At 51.6% G+C, this 13,796-nt stretch overlaps 1 protein-coding gene across 1 annotated transcript; it reads left to right on the plus strand.

Moving 5' to 3' along the window:
• Positions 1–373: 373 nt before the first annotated feature.
• AOC3 (amine oxidase copper containing 3) lies at positions 374–7,928 on the plus strand. Its single transcript, XM_046676852.1, has 4 exons — positions 374–2,170; positions 3,684–3,969; positions 4,378–4,507; positions 6,086–7,928. The coding sequence occupies exons 1-4, from the start codon at positions 571–573 to the stop codon at positions 6,359–6,361; spliced, it is 2,292 nt and encodes a 763-aa protein (XP_046532808.1). The 5' UTR covers positions 374–570; the 3' UTR covers positions 6,362–7,928.
• Positions 7,929–13,796: the final 5,868 nt, after the last annotated feature.

Below are 13,796 nucleotides of genomic sequence, written 5' to 3' on the forward strand. Positions count from 1 at the left end.
ATGCTGTTTGGGAAGCTGAAGGGCTGGGGGTGGGGATTTCCTTGGAAGGAAAATAATAGTTGCAAGTTACAGGAAAGGGAACATCTGTCCCTGAGCACATGGGGGCTGGGCAAGAAGCGGGCTGAGGGAGATGAGGGGCTGCTTTGCACAAACTCGGCTCCTGGCTGGTGGTGCATTTCCGTGCTCAGGCTAGCCAGCTGTATTATCTTGAAAACTGCCGCCCTCTCTCCCCCCCCCCCCCCCCCCTCCTCTTACTCCAGCTCTCTCCAGCTCCAAACCTGACCCAGAGAGCAGAGTCTGATTTGGAGCCTGGAGGACAAAGCCATGTAAGGTCTGTGGAAATCGCTGCTGCCCTGCTTCAGACCCGCCCCCCAACTCTGGCCCGCCCCACCCCTCTCCCCAGCCTTCTCTGTTCTTCCCACTCTCAGTCTCCTATGCGTCTGAAGACTGGGAACCTCAGCCAGCATCCAAGATCCCCCAATATAGGAACCAAGAGAGACCCTCTTCTGCTGGCCTGAGAATACAAGTCTCAACTCTGGCTCAATCTTCTGTCCCTCTGCTCGCAGGACAATGAACCAGAAGACCACCCTGGTGCTCCTTGCTCTGGCTGTCATCACCATCTTTGCTTTGGTGTGTGTCTTGCTAGCTGGCAGGGGAAGAGATGGGGGTGAAGTCAGCCCACCTCCCCACTGCCCCTCTATATCTCCCAGTGCCCAGCCCTGGACACACCCTGGCCAGAGCCAGCTGTTTGCAGACCTGAGCCGAGAGGAGTTGACGGCCGTGATGAGCTTTCTGACCCAGCAGCTGGGGCCTGGCCTGGTGGATGCTGCCCAGGCCCGCCCCTCAGACAACTGCGTCTTCTCAGTAGAGCTGCAGCTACCCCCCAAGGCTGCAGCCCTGGCCCACCTGGACAGGGGAAGTCCCCCGCCTGCCCGAGAGGCACTGGCCATCGTCTTCTTTGGCGGACAACCCCAGCCCAATGTGAGTGAGCTGGTGGTGGGACCACTGCCCCAGCCCTCCTACATGCGGGATGTGACTGTGGAGCGTCATGGGGGCCCCCTGCCCTATTACCGACGCCCCATGTCGATCCGAGAGTACCTGGACATAGACCAGATGATCTTTGACAGAGAGCTGCCCAAGGCTGCTGGTCTCCTCCACCACTGTTGCTTCTACAAACACCAAGAACGGAACCTGGCGACGATGCCCACAGCCCCGAGTGGTCTGCAATCAGGAGACCGGGCCACCTGGTTTGGCCTCTACTACAACATCTCAGGAGCTGGGTTTTACCTGCACCCTGTAGGGTTGGAGCTGCTGGTAGACCACAAGGCTCTGGACCCTGCCCACTGGACCATCCGGAAGGTGTTCTTTCAAGGCCGCTACTATGAGAGTCTGGCCCAGCTGGAGGACCAGTTTGAGGCTGGCCTGGTGAATGTGGTGCTGGTCCCAGACAATGGCACAGGTGGGTCCTGGTCCCTGAAGTCCCAGGTGCCCCCGGGTCCGGCTCCCCCTCTGCAAGTCCATCCCGAGGGTCCCCGCTTCAGTGTCCAGGGGAACCGAGTGGTCTCCTCATTGTGGACTTTCTCCTTTGGCCTGGGAGCTTACAGCGGCCCAAGGATCTTTGACATCCGTTTTCGGGGAGAACGACTAGCTTATGAGATTAGCCTCCAGGAGGCCTCGGCCGTCTATGGTGGAAATTCGCCAGCATCAATGCTGACCCGCTATATGGATGGCAGCTATGGCATGGGCAAGTTCTCCACTCCCCTGACCCGTGGGGTGGACTGCCCCTACCTGGCTACCTACATGGACTGGCACTTCCTTTTGGAGTCCCAAGACCCCAAGACAATACATGACGCCTTTTGTGTGTTTGAACAGAATCAGGGCCTCCCCCTGAGGCGACACCACTCAGATTTCAGCTCCCACTATTTTGGGGGCCTTGTAGAGACAGTGCTGGTTGTCAGATCTGTGTCTACCTTGCTCAACTATGATTATGTGTGGGATATGGTGTTCCACTCCAGTGGGGCCATAGAAGTCAAATTCCACGCCACGGGCTACATCAGCTCAGCATTCCTCTTTGGTGCTGCCCGAAGGTACGGGAACCAGGTTGGAGAGCACACGCTGGGCACCATCCACACCCACAGCGCCCATTTCAAGGTGGATCTGGATGTAGGAGGTAAGCCATCCTGGGGGGGCAGGGATTCCAGAAGAGGGGGCTCAAGAGTTATCTCAATTTGCTTTGGTCTTTATGGAGGTCATCCAGAAAAGGAAGATTTGTGCATGAGTCTGTGGTTTTGGAGTTTCATGCTTCCTCCTTTGCTGGATGGGAGAGAGTTGGCTGCTGAATTTTATTTGGATGTTAGCTCGTTGGCTGGGTGCACAGCTACCACCCTCCCTCCGTGTGAGTCGTCAGAAGATCTTGGGAAATGGCAAAGCTCAGTGAGGAGGCAGGATCAGGATTGGGGCTAACATGGTCCCCTTTGCCCTCTTCCCTCCCTTGCACTTATATGGGCCCCACAGAAAGGAGGCAGCCATTTGTCTTTCTGCTCATCTCTCTGCGTCTGGCTTGTGGTGCTGGTGTTTGGGAGGATCCCATTGCATTCTGTGAGTCCCTGGCATGCAGCCAGTCACTGGAGCACCCCGGGCTGTACATTTCCTGGGGAGATGGACCCTCCTCCTCCCTGATTTTCCACCTCTCTCTGGGCACAATACACTTAAGTGAGAGGGGTAGAATGGATACTGTGGAACATTCTGGATAGTTCCTGGAGTTGGTGGTCACAGAAAGAGCCAAGGCTACATGATGTCTTGGAGTCTTTGTCTCTTCACTTTCCTTCCCCACATTGAGTTGATCACTGGATTTTTTCTGTTCTGCCTCTGAAATACCTCAACCCCCTTGCCACTCCTGGTTAGTGCCAGTTCTCACTCTGCTGCTTCCACTCTGCTTCCTTTCAGAACGAGGGTCCGTGCTGTACCCAGAGAGACCTACCAGCCAGGCCAGCCTGCTCCCTCATGCAGCTCCCACTTTCCCCATCACCTAGAGGATGCCATAGGCAGAAGAGCCTACAAGGCCCTTCCCGTTAGAGTACAGCTCCCACAAACTTTCAGATTCTTCCCTGAGGACTGCTTTAGCCACACTCCACCCTTCCTGTCCCTGGACACACACATCACATGTTGCAGTGAGGCTGCTTGGCTTTTTCTCAGGTTTTGCCCCTGCCTAGAATGCCCTGCCGTGTCATCTCTACTGGTGACATCCTGTAAGGTGAGGCTGAAAAGCTGCCCAGGAAGGCCTCCTTTTCCCACCTGCACATGTGTTCCTATAACCTGGACCCTTGAATGTGGTCCTCTCACATTGCATGCCAGTCAGGGCTTTGCCTTCTGTGTCCTCTGTGAGAGCAGGAGGGGAAGGACAATGTTTCATTCATCTGTGTGTCTTCAGAGCCAAGAATAGGCCTCCCTGCTAATGAGTATGAAAGGATGAATGAATGAAATCCTTGAAGAAATATTTTGCAGGTCAACAGCTGTGTCTGGAAGATTGGGAGTGTTTTGGAGAGAGGGGAGTGAAACAGGGGGCACACTCAATTCTGGGCTTCCTTTGGCCTCCACTCTGAAGTCAGGTGGGGGCAGGGTCGCTGCATGACCAGCCTGCCCTCCCACCCTTCCCCTCACCCACATCCACCCCATCCTGGCAGGACTGGAGAACTGGGTCTGGGCTGAGGACATGGCCTTTGACCTAACCTCAGTACCCTGGAGCCCTGAGCACCAGATACAGAGGATGCGGGTGAGCCGGAAGCTGCTGGAGACAGAGGAGCAGGCCGCCTTCCCCCTGGGAGGCACCCACCCTCGCTACCTGTACCTGGCCAGCAACCATAGCAACAAGTGGGGTCACCCAAGGGGCTATCGTATCCAGATGCTCAGCTTTGCTGGGGAGCCGCTGCCCCGGAACAGCTCCATGGAGAGAGCCTTCAGCTGGGGCAGGTGAGTGGCAGGGTGTCAGAGAAAGGCTCGGGGAGATGAGAGTGAGAAGGGAACATTGAGAGGGCCAACCGGGAACTCAGTTCAAACAGTCTGTGAGATGAGGTAAGACTCCAGAAAGATTTCCTCGCTATCAAAAGGTACACAGTGGGCACGTGGTCCCCATGGAGTACTAAAGCACAGGGCTGAGAATTCTTTTCTCTTTAGGATGGGGGAGGGGCAGTGCCAGGAAATGGCAGGGAGATGAACAGGAGGACCTGGAAAGGTGTTGGGTGACCCACTGTGGTGACATCAGAGTCACTGTGTGAATGAGACAGGAAAGCTGAAGTCCCTGCAATCAGCTCCCTTCCATCATAATCAGGCAGTAGGACAGAGTTAGTGACCACGGAGAGCTAACCAGTGCCTCCCTAGGTACCAGCTGGCTGTGACCCAGCGGAAGGAGGAAGAGCCCAGAAGTACCAGCATCTTTAATCAGAACGATCCTTGGACCCCCACTGTGGATTTTACTGACTTCATCAACAATGAGACCATTGCTGGAAAGGTCAGCTAACCATGGGAGGGCCGAGGGAGGGAGGGGGAGGCACAAAGATGAGCCTTACCTTCTCTTTTCTTTTTTAATTGAAGTATAGTTGACATACAATATTATGTTAGCTTCAGGTGTGCAACACAGTGATGAGACATTTGTATACATTACAAAATGGTCAGCACGATAAGTCTAGTGACCATCTGTCACCATACAAAGTATCATAATATTATTGACTATTCCCTATGCCGTATATTACATCCCCGTGACTTATTTATTTTATAACTGGAAGTTTGTACCCCTTAATCCCTTTCACCTATTTCACCCCCCATACCCCTCCCCTCTGGCAACCACCAGTTTGTTCTCTGTATCTATGAGTCTGTTTCTGTTTTGTTTTCTTTCTTTCTTTCTTTCGTTTTTTAGATTCCTCATATAAGTGAAGTCATATGGTATTTGTCTTTCTCTGTCTGACTTATTTTGTTTAGCTTAATATACCCTCTAGGTCCATCCGTGTTATCGCAAATGGCAAGATTCTATTATTTTTTATGGCTGAGTAGTATTCCCATTATATATATATATATAAACCACATCTTTATCCATTCATCTATTGATGGACAATTAGCCTGCTTACATGAGCCTCACCTTCTCTTGGGGATCCCTGAAAACCTTCTGTTCTCCTCAGGGGTGGAGCTGACTCCTGCCTTCTATACTTTTGTGGATCTGATCATTACCTCTTGAGAGAATCTTCCCAAGCTAGGAGTTCATATGCAGACTCTGGCTGAGGCTGGCCTATCCTCAAGAACCTACAGCCCTCTAAGTCTCAGATTTGTGAACTGAGTCCTTTTTGAGCTCGAGGACTCAAAGAGGGCTGTAAGTCATCAAGGAAGACCACATCTCTTGTATTTGAAGCTTCTCCCATTCCTGGCTTGACCACTAAAAGATTAATTTCTGAATGTTGGACTTTTCTGCCTCCAGAACCCTGATCTTCCCTCCTCCGTCCTCCTTCCTTCAGCTATAGTTTGGGAACTCTCCAAGAGTTAGGGGGAGAGGAGCTGAAGTAGCCTGCGGGTGTCATCATCCCTCCAAGGGTGGGTAGGTTGATGGTGGTGTGATGGGACATGTCAGAGATGGAAGACGCAGGCTCCAGATAGGGAGGCAGGTGTTGCTCCCAATATGAAATTGACTATTTATGCTTTGACTTCTGTACCAGTAGGAAAAAAATGTTTAAAGACTTAAGATCCTGTGGCCAGCCCCGTGGCTGAGTGGTTAAGTTCACACGCTCTGCTTCAGCAGCCCAGGGTTTTGCTGGTTCAGATCCTGGGCGCGGACATGGCACCGCTCGTCAGGCCACACTGAGGCAGCGTCGCACATGCCACAACTAGAAGGACCCACAACTAAAATATACAACTATGTACCAGGGGTCTTTGGGGAGAAAAAGGAAAAATAAACTCTTTAAAAAAAAAAAAAAAAGACTTAAGATCTTTTTGAGGGAAGATGGGCTGGCAAGGCGAATCCTTACACACAAGGCCACTGTGGGAGGCAGGCATGTCCTTAGCAAAGCCAGGCCTCATGATCCTCTTTCTTCTCCCCTGCTAGGACTTGGTGGCCTGGGTGACGGCTGGTTTCCTGCACATCCCACATGCAGAGGACGTTCCCAACACGGTGACCGTGGGGAACGGTGTGGGCTTCTTCCTTCGACCCTATAACTTCTTTGACCAGGACCCCTCGTTCGATTCTGCTGATGCCGTCTACTTCCGGGGGGACCAGGATGCTGGAGCCTGTGAGGTCAACCCCCTAGCTTGCCTCCCCGAGGCTGCTGCCTGTGTCCCCAACCTCCCTGCCTTCTCCCATGGGGGCTTTTCTCACAACTAGGTGGTCCCCAGGATGGGGAATGTGGCCGGGGCCCCAGGGCCAGGGTGTGTGGGGAAGGGGAGCAGTGGGCACTGGGTCAGGTACCCTGGTGCCCTCTTCTCCTTCATCACATCCCCCTCCTCACCTTCTCCCAAGGTCCTCTCTCTCCCATCTCCCTCCCTTGGATTCCCTTCTCTGCTGGGAACATTCTGAGCCTGAGATTCTTGACACAGGGGGGACTTAGCTTTGCTGATCCCAGACCTGCTGGGTGCCCATCGCATAGAGGAGAATGGCCAGCCAGGAGACTGAAGTGATGGCCAAGCTTGTCCCCAAAAAACTCCCTGCTTTTTGTTTTTGGTGTTTTCTGGCTTTCCCAAATCTTTTTAGGCCACCTCCAGGTCTCTCCTGGGCCTCCCCAGTCCCTCTCTTGGGAGGTGAGGATGGGGGCTCCGCAATGGGGATAGTCCCCTAGAGGTCCCAGGGCAGCATTCCTTTCAAGCCTACACATCCACAGATGAGTGAAGGGGCTTCTTGGCCCACATTCCCTCTCATCCAAGTCCTCCTCCTCTCCCTCTTCCTTCTTCTTGCCTACCACCTCTTACTCCTCTTCCTACCTGTTCTTCTGTCCTGGGATTTTCTCCCAGCCCTGAGAGGATGTTCCTCTGCCCCACGCTCTCCTAGTCCTCATTTCTCAACTTCAGTCTCCTCTCCTGGCCCTAGGCGTTTGGAAGTCTCAAAATGTAAGGGATATCTGGTTTGAGAGGAAAATCCCTGTCTGTCCCCCTGTGTCTGTCACATATGTGGAGTGGGAGTTGCCCGCACCCAAGTGTGGGGCAGGGTGTGCTCTCTCTGCCCATTTGTATAGTCTGCCTTGTGTTCTCTGGTGGAGGAAGGTCACAGATACCGCAGCAGCTCAAGTTAGCATTTTAGGTGGATTTGTGGGTACAATGATAATAAGGAATGGTCACTTTGTCAGGGCTGTATGTGACCAGCCACGCCTATACTCAGCAGCAGCCAACATAGGAGGCTGGGTGGGCACCAAGGGTGAGAAGCAGGAAGACACAGGAACTCCAGTGGTGGGCCAGGGGCTGTCCAATCACGTGTGGGCATGTAGATAAGCCAGGACCTCTGGAGGGCGGGGCCTCCCACCCAGGCGTCCCTGGGACAGGGTTCTGGATTAGGGGGGAGTATGCAAACACCAAGAGTTTGGAAACAAAAGAAACATTCTTCCCTAGAGGACTGTTTAAATAAGTTCTGACACAGCCTTACAGTGCAATACTATATAGCTGTAAAAATAGTTATATCTCCTTATATACTAATAGGGAATAATCTTCCAGTGAAAAAGGCAGGGCACAGAAGTGTATAGGGTATACTTCCCATTTGTGTTTTAGGAAGGAGGAGAATATAAATAGATACTTGCTTATATATGCATATTCAGAAGAAACGGGTAACTCTGGTTCCTCTGCCAGGGGGAATCGGGAGGTTGGGGATTGGGGGGAGCTTAGCGCTGTATATACCCTTTTGTACATTTTGAACTATATGACTGTATTACCTATTCAAAGTAAATAATAAATGGACCCAAACAGGACCTGACTTTTTTTTTTACTAACATGTCTTTAGGAAGGGCTGGGGGTAGAGGGAAGGTAAAGCGAGTCAAGGGATGGGCCCAGGGACTAAATTTCCTCGAGTTTGAGACCCAGAGAAATGGATGTGGCCTCTGGTAACTCCTTTGCCTTCTCTTGCTTGTACAGTGGTCCCTTGGCATCTGCAGGGGAATGGTTCCAGGACCCTCACCAATGCTCTAGCCCCTTATATAAAGTGGCATAGTATTTGCATATAACCTACACAGGTCCTCCCTATACTTTAAATCATCTCTAGATTACTTATAATACCTAATACAATATAAACGCTGTGTAAATAGTTATACTGTATTGTTTAGGGAACAATGACTAGGAAAAAAAGTCTGTACATGTCCAGTACAGATGCAACCATCGTGGGCCTTTTGAACCACAGTTGGTCGAATCCTCAGATGCAGAACTTGTGGATGCAGATTGCCAGCTGTATATCTCCGAGGAAACATTAAGCCTCAGTCAGTCTCCCTCTCTGGCTCTCTCTTGCTCATGCTCCCCCTCTGTCTCTCTTAGAAGAAGGGACAATGAGAAGCAATGGGGGAGGGGTGACATCTGCCTGCTGGAAGCCCAGGTCAGGAGGTAAAGTGCAGCAAACAGATTTTGGATGCTGCTGAGCTTCTGATCAGAGCAAGGTCACATCCAGGGAGCACAGGCATCACGGAAGCTTCTACTACCTTCTGTGCTGCCCCAAGCCCAAATTCACTTTTGGGTCAATGGAACAGTGGATGCGGACAAGTCAGTGAACTGGAGAGAAACTAGTTTCCAAAGAACAGAGAGAACGACTTCAGTAAGAGAGGACCAATGATGGCTGGATTAATTTATCAAATGGCCTAGGGTGGAAGCAAGGGTGACAGAGGACAGAAGGAGACTGAGCACAAGGAGAGACTGAAGACTGAGAAAGGAGGAAAAGGGATGTCGTGGCCAGTTGTGGCTCTGATACTGACTTTAGACTTCCTCTTTCTCTGACCTGAGTAATTTAACTTCTCCATTACATACATATCCTTCTGTTTCCACCTGCTTATGGCTCCTTCTTAGGGTCAGTTGCACAATGGTCAGTGCTGGGGGCAGGGGGACGGAATAAAGGAATGCTGGTATCCCTCCTCTCCCCACCCCGTCTTACCAACTTGAAGCTCATTACCTTGAAACCCATCCCCAGACTGAAGAGTGTTACCGAACCCCAAGTGGCTTCACTCACCTGCTGCACACAAGCCAATCGCTGACACCACGTGCAGTGGAAGAAAGTAGAAATTTTATTACAAAGCACTGAGCAAGGAGAAGAGGCAACCAACGCTGTAATCCCAAAATCCCTGAAAAGCTGCAAGCAACGGTTTTTATTTGGGGTTTTAGGTAGGGGAGGGGAGCTTGTAGCCTTGGGGCTGAAGTTGTAAGAGTCCTCTCTGCAGGCGCGACTATCTTTCATATTTCTTCATGGGTCCCTTGTGCGATTTGGGGGGGGCAGGGGTTCTATGTGTTGCATGCAGTGGATTTTTAGTCTGTGACGTCTAAAGTTTACAAGCGGTCATTTTAGCTTCTTAATGCTTGTGCGTGATGCTTGGTCAAGAGTGGGGCTGTCAGCAAGCTGCTTTCTTATCAACGGGCTTCCTGTTCTTCTGCAAAACAAGCTCAGAAACTTTGCTTACTTTGTTTGCCATATGACCCTTGTGGGTACGAGCACAATTTCATCCTAATCCAGGGAAATTTTAACTCCTTCGTTTCAAGAGTGTGAGTGTGTGACTGTGGTTGTGTCTCTCTGCGTCTCAGCGTAGGAATGACACCGCCTGCCTCAGGCCTGAGTGACACTGTAGATCCTGAGAATCCAGCCCAGGTGGGACCTGAAGGGCTGCAAGGTGGACCACCAGCCCCCTACCCCAACCCAACCTCTTCCTTAGACCACGGAGGCCGGCTGGAGTGCTGGCCTCAGACTTATGGTCAAGTGATAGGAGTGAATAGTGACCTAGGGACTGAGGATATCAGGTTCTGAAAACTGGTGCCCCCAAGGCTAAGATCTTTACGACTTGAGCCCACTGCTCTAAGAGTTGCTGGACAAGGGGACCCCTGAAGCTTAGGTCAGAGGACTTTTCCAGGAATGTAGACGTGGGAACCCGCTGTGAGGAGCACCACATGTGCTCCCTTGCCTCTGCTCTCCCCTCAGCCCTTGAGGAGGGCTCCACCTCCGAGTGCAAGAGAAGGATTTCTTCATGCAGTCAACAAAGATTTATGGAGTACCTTCAAGTGCCAGGCAATGTGTGAGGCACTAGGATACGTTAGTAAATAAGGGACACAATTTCTGCCTCCAGGGACGAGAGAAGCAGGCAAGAACTGTTAGAAGGGAGGTGGAAGGAGGACAATAGCAGGGGCTTCTAACCCAGATTCAGGGATTGGGAAAGCTTCTTGAGGGATGTGATGTCTAAACTGTCCTGGCAGAGGAATAGAAGTTGGCTGGGGGAGAAGGAAGAGAGGAGAGAATGTTCCAGGCAGAGGGAACAGCATGTTCAAAGGCCAGGAGGTGACCATTCGAGTACTCAAGTTCATTGACAGGCATAGGGGCTGTGAAGAGAGCCTGGAGGGGCAAGCAGGGGACAGATGAGGCAGGTCCTTGCAAGCTATGGTTACCCTAAGAAAAATGGGGAGCCGTGGAAGGATTTTAAGCAAGGGAGTGACAGGGTCAGACTTGCCTTTGAGGACATTCCCTCTGTTTCAGATACAAAGAATAGAGTTGATGGAAGGCCTGGCCACAGGGAGATGGGTCAGAGGTAAGAAATGATGGTGGCCAGAAGGCATGGTGGTGGTAGGGGGGGATGACTCCTGTGGGAAATCTGGCCTGAGGAGGCCCTGTTTGCAGACAGCCCCGATCGGAACCCCACATCTGGATGCCTCCTTCCCTCCTCCCACCCTCTGCTGAGGTTACTGGGAAATGAAGAAGGATCCCTGGCCGCTGACTCTGGTCTTTGTCCTCTGTGCAGCCCACAACCTCCTGAAAGAAGAGCATTATATTTAACGAACACTTAACACATCACTTGGGAAAGTCAGTTGCTGATTAAAGTAAAATCCTACCCAACAATCAGTCTCCTTTGTAGTTAGTGCGGTTGTGCGATAGTTGGTCAGATCATCCTTGCAAACTTTATATAGTGCATAGCGGGCTTGAAAAAAGCTAAACTCATTTAAAAAAAAAAATGTCTAGGGCCCTCCTGAAAGTTTCTTTGACTGGGTTTGGCAGTGAGGATGGGCCCATTAATTCCAGTACCTCTTTACCTGTTTAAGGGGAACCCCACCCCTACCGGCCCCTCCCAGAAGGTTCTCTTTCATTTATCCACTCCCCTCTCTGTATTTTCCTCTCTCTCTCTTGAGTGGCTCTTTCCTCTTGACTCTCATCTTGCTAAGACTCTCCAGGGACCCTGCCTCTCCTGGGCAGGGGTCTTCTCTCAGCCTGTGCCTTCCCAGACGTCTTCCTGCAAGGAGTGTTCCACCCCTGCTGGGTGTGCTCCCTGCCCTCCCCTAGTCCCTCCTGGACCCACTGCTCTCCCTCTGCTGACCCACCGGCCACAGATACTGCTCTGACAAAGGTTACAGTGACTTCTAAATGCAAAATCAACAGGCCTTTCCGGCCGCCTACTTTCTGGACCCCTCAGTGGCATTTGACCACACTGACTACCCTCTTCTTAAAACCATCTCCTGTCTTGACTTCCCCACATTCTGACCCCTCCTCATGCATGCATATTTGCTGCTTCTCAGTCTTCTATGCTGGCTTCTTTACCTCTGCTCCACCCACCAGCCCACTTAGCCCCAAACTTTGGCACTTTCCAGGACTCTGTCGTTGGCTCTCCTCTCTCCAGAAGTGTTTTCTGGGTGATCTAAGCCTCTCTTATTTTAACTGGTAATATTTCTTGTTGGCCCAAATCTGTATTCCTAGCCTAGAACATCCCCCCTGCACACTAGGCCCGTAGAGCCCCTTACCCTTTTCCGAGGCATCAACACTGGGGCTTCCCATGAAGGATTCCCCCTTAAACTTGCTGCTCTTCATTTATGTCCTCCTTCTGGTGAAAGGCCCCACCATGCACACAGTCACCCAGTGGGAAACCTTTATGTCATCTAAGACATCATGCCCTGCCTCACCCACCCACATCCAATCCTGTCAACTCTGTCCTTAAACATCTCTCAGACTTATCCCTTCCTCTCTATCCTTGAGGTCAGTGGCCTCATCCTGGCCCTTTGCCTCCTACCTGGTCTCCTTACCTCTATTCTGCCCCACAGGTATGCCCTGCTCCACGCTGCACCCAGACCTGTCTCCCTAGAATGCAGAGCTTTGTGGAACCTGAGCCGGGTGTACGGGGCGGTCCAGCTGACTGCACAGGACCTCTGGGGCAACTCTGCTGAGGCCCCATGTTCTGGGGCCCAGTCCACAGCCTGCAGCCTTGGGGTGGACTCTGGCTTCCAGGGATAAACTCATCCTCATCAGGTTCACAGAGGCTGGGGCCAAATTTATTCAAAGAAAAATAAGACTTGGGGGGAAGTAGGATGTGTGGTCATGTCTTCTGAGTAATTCTTCAAAAGGGACACATTTTCAACAAGTTTTTAGGGATTTGACATGACTGTGAAGACTGGGATGAAGCAATATCGGAGGGAACAATGGGACAGCAAGACACTTAGAGAAGGTGAAGAGAAGGTGATCGGGGTGGCACCTTTTTATATCAGGTTCCCGCACCAGCCAAGGCAAAGGGTTCTGCCTGGATCATTACCCACCTCCCCATATGAGAGCCTGGCGATACCCCACCGGAGTGAACATTCTTGACCTCTGCTTGGTAACACTGGTCAGGACAAAAAACATTAGCATGGGGCCGGCCCCGTGGCCGGGTGGTTAAGTTCACACGCTCTGCTTCAGCAGCCCAGGGTTTCGCCAGTTTGAATCCTGAGCATGGACATGGCACCACTCATCAAGCCATGCTGAGGCGGTGTCCCACATGCCACAACTAGAAGGACCCACAACTAAAAATACACGACTATGTACCAGGGGGCTTTGGGAGAAAAGGGAAAAATAAAAAAATCTTTAAAAAACAAAAAACATTAGCCATCTTAACGATGTGTTCTTAGCTGGGAGCCAAGACCGAAGGGCTCAGACTCAAGTTCCCAGGCTGGCACGGTTGCCTTGTGGCCAAGGCTGGGTCTTGACATTAGATTCTGTTCCCCCTTATTCTAAAGGTCATACGGCCCCTTGCCAGTGGCCCCTTCCTACCTGAGCTATAGTAGTTCTATTTTTTGCCTTGACTGCAAGAAGCTCTGCAGTCTCTCGCTTCCATGTCGCTGCTCAGCTCATGAAAATACTGGCCGTGAATTGTATTCCCCAACACTCGAGGGTAGGTATTAAATGTCACGGTTCTTTATTTCTCTATATCAGATAACTGGTTTTGTGCCCTCACTCACCCGGTTGGCGGGAAATTCAGTTATGGGCATGCTTGCTGTGGGTGCTCACCTGTAGGGTTAGGTAAGACTCTATAGTCTGGGACTTTGGGAGACAATCGGCTAGTCTTCAGTTGACAGCAGTCATTGCCACTATGCTCACTTTCTGCTGCCCGGAGACCAGCCTGGCCAAGCGGGTGGTGGGAGGAGGGCCTGCCGCGCGGGTTGACCCACAGCCACTTTCTCCTAGTGCAAAAGCCCCATTCTCTCCTTTTTTTCTGTCCCCATGGTAGGGCTTGATGACCCATGAGACACTAGTGAAAGTGGTTGTCTCTGCAGAGAGGAACTGAGGGATCAGAGGGAAGCGTATCTGTCACAGTGCAGCCTTTATGTTTTCTAGGTTGTCCACCAAACGTTTTGTGTTTCTTCAC

The sequence above is a fragment of the Equus quagga genome, chromosome 11 (assembly GCF_021613505.1).
Source record: "Equus quagga isolate Etosha38 chromosome 11, UCLA_HA_Equagga_1.0, whole genome shotgun sequence".
NCBI classification, from domain to species: Eukaryota; Metazoa; Chordata; class Mammalia; order Perissodactyla; family Equidae; genus Equus; species Equus quagga.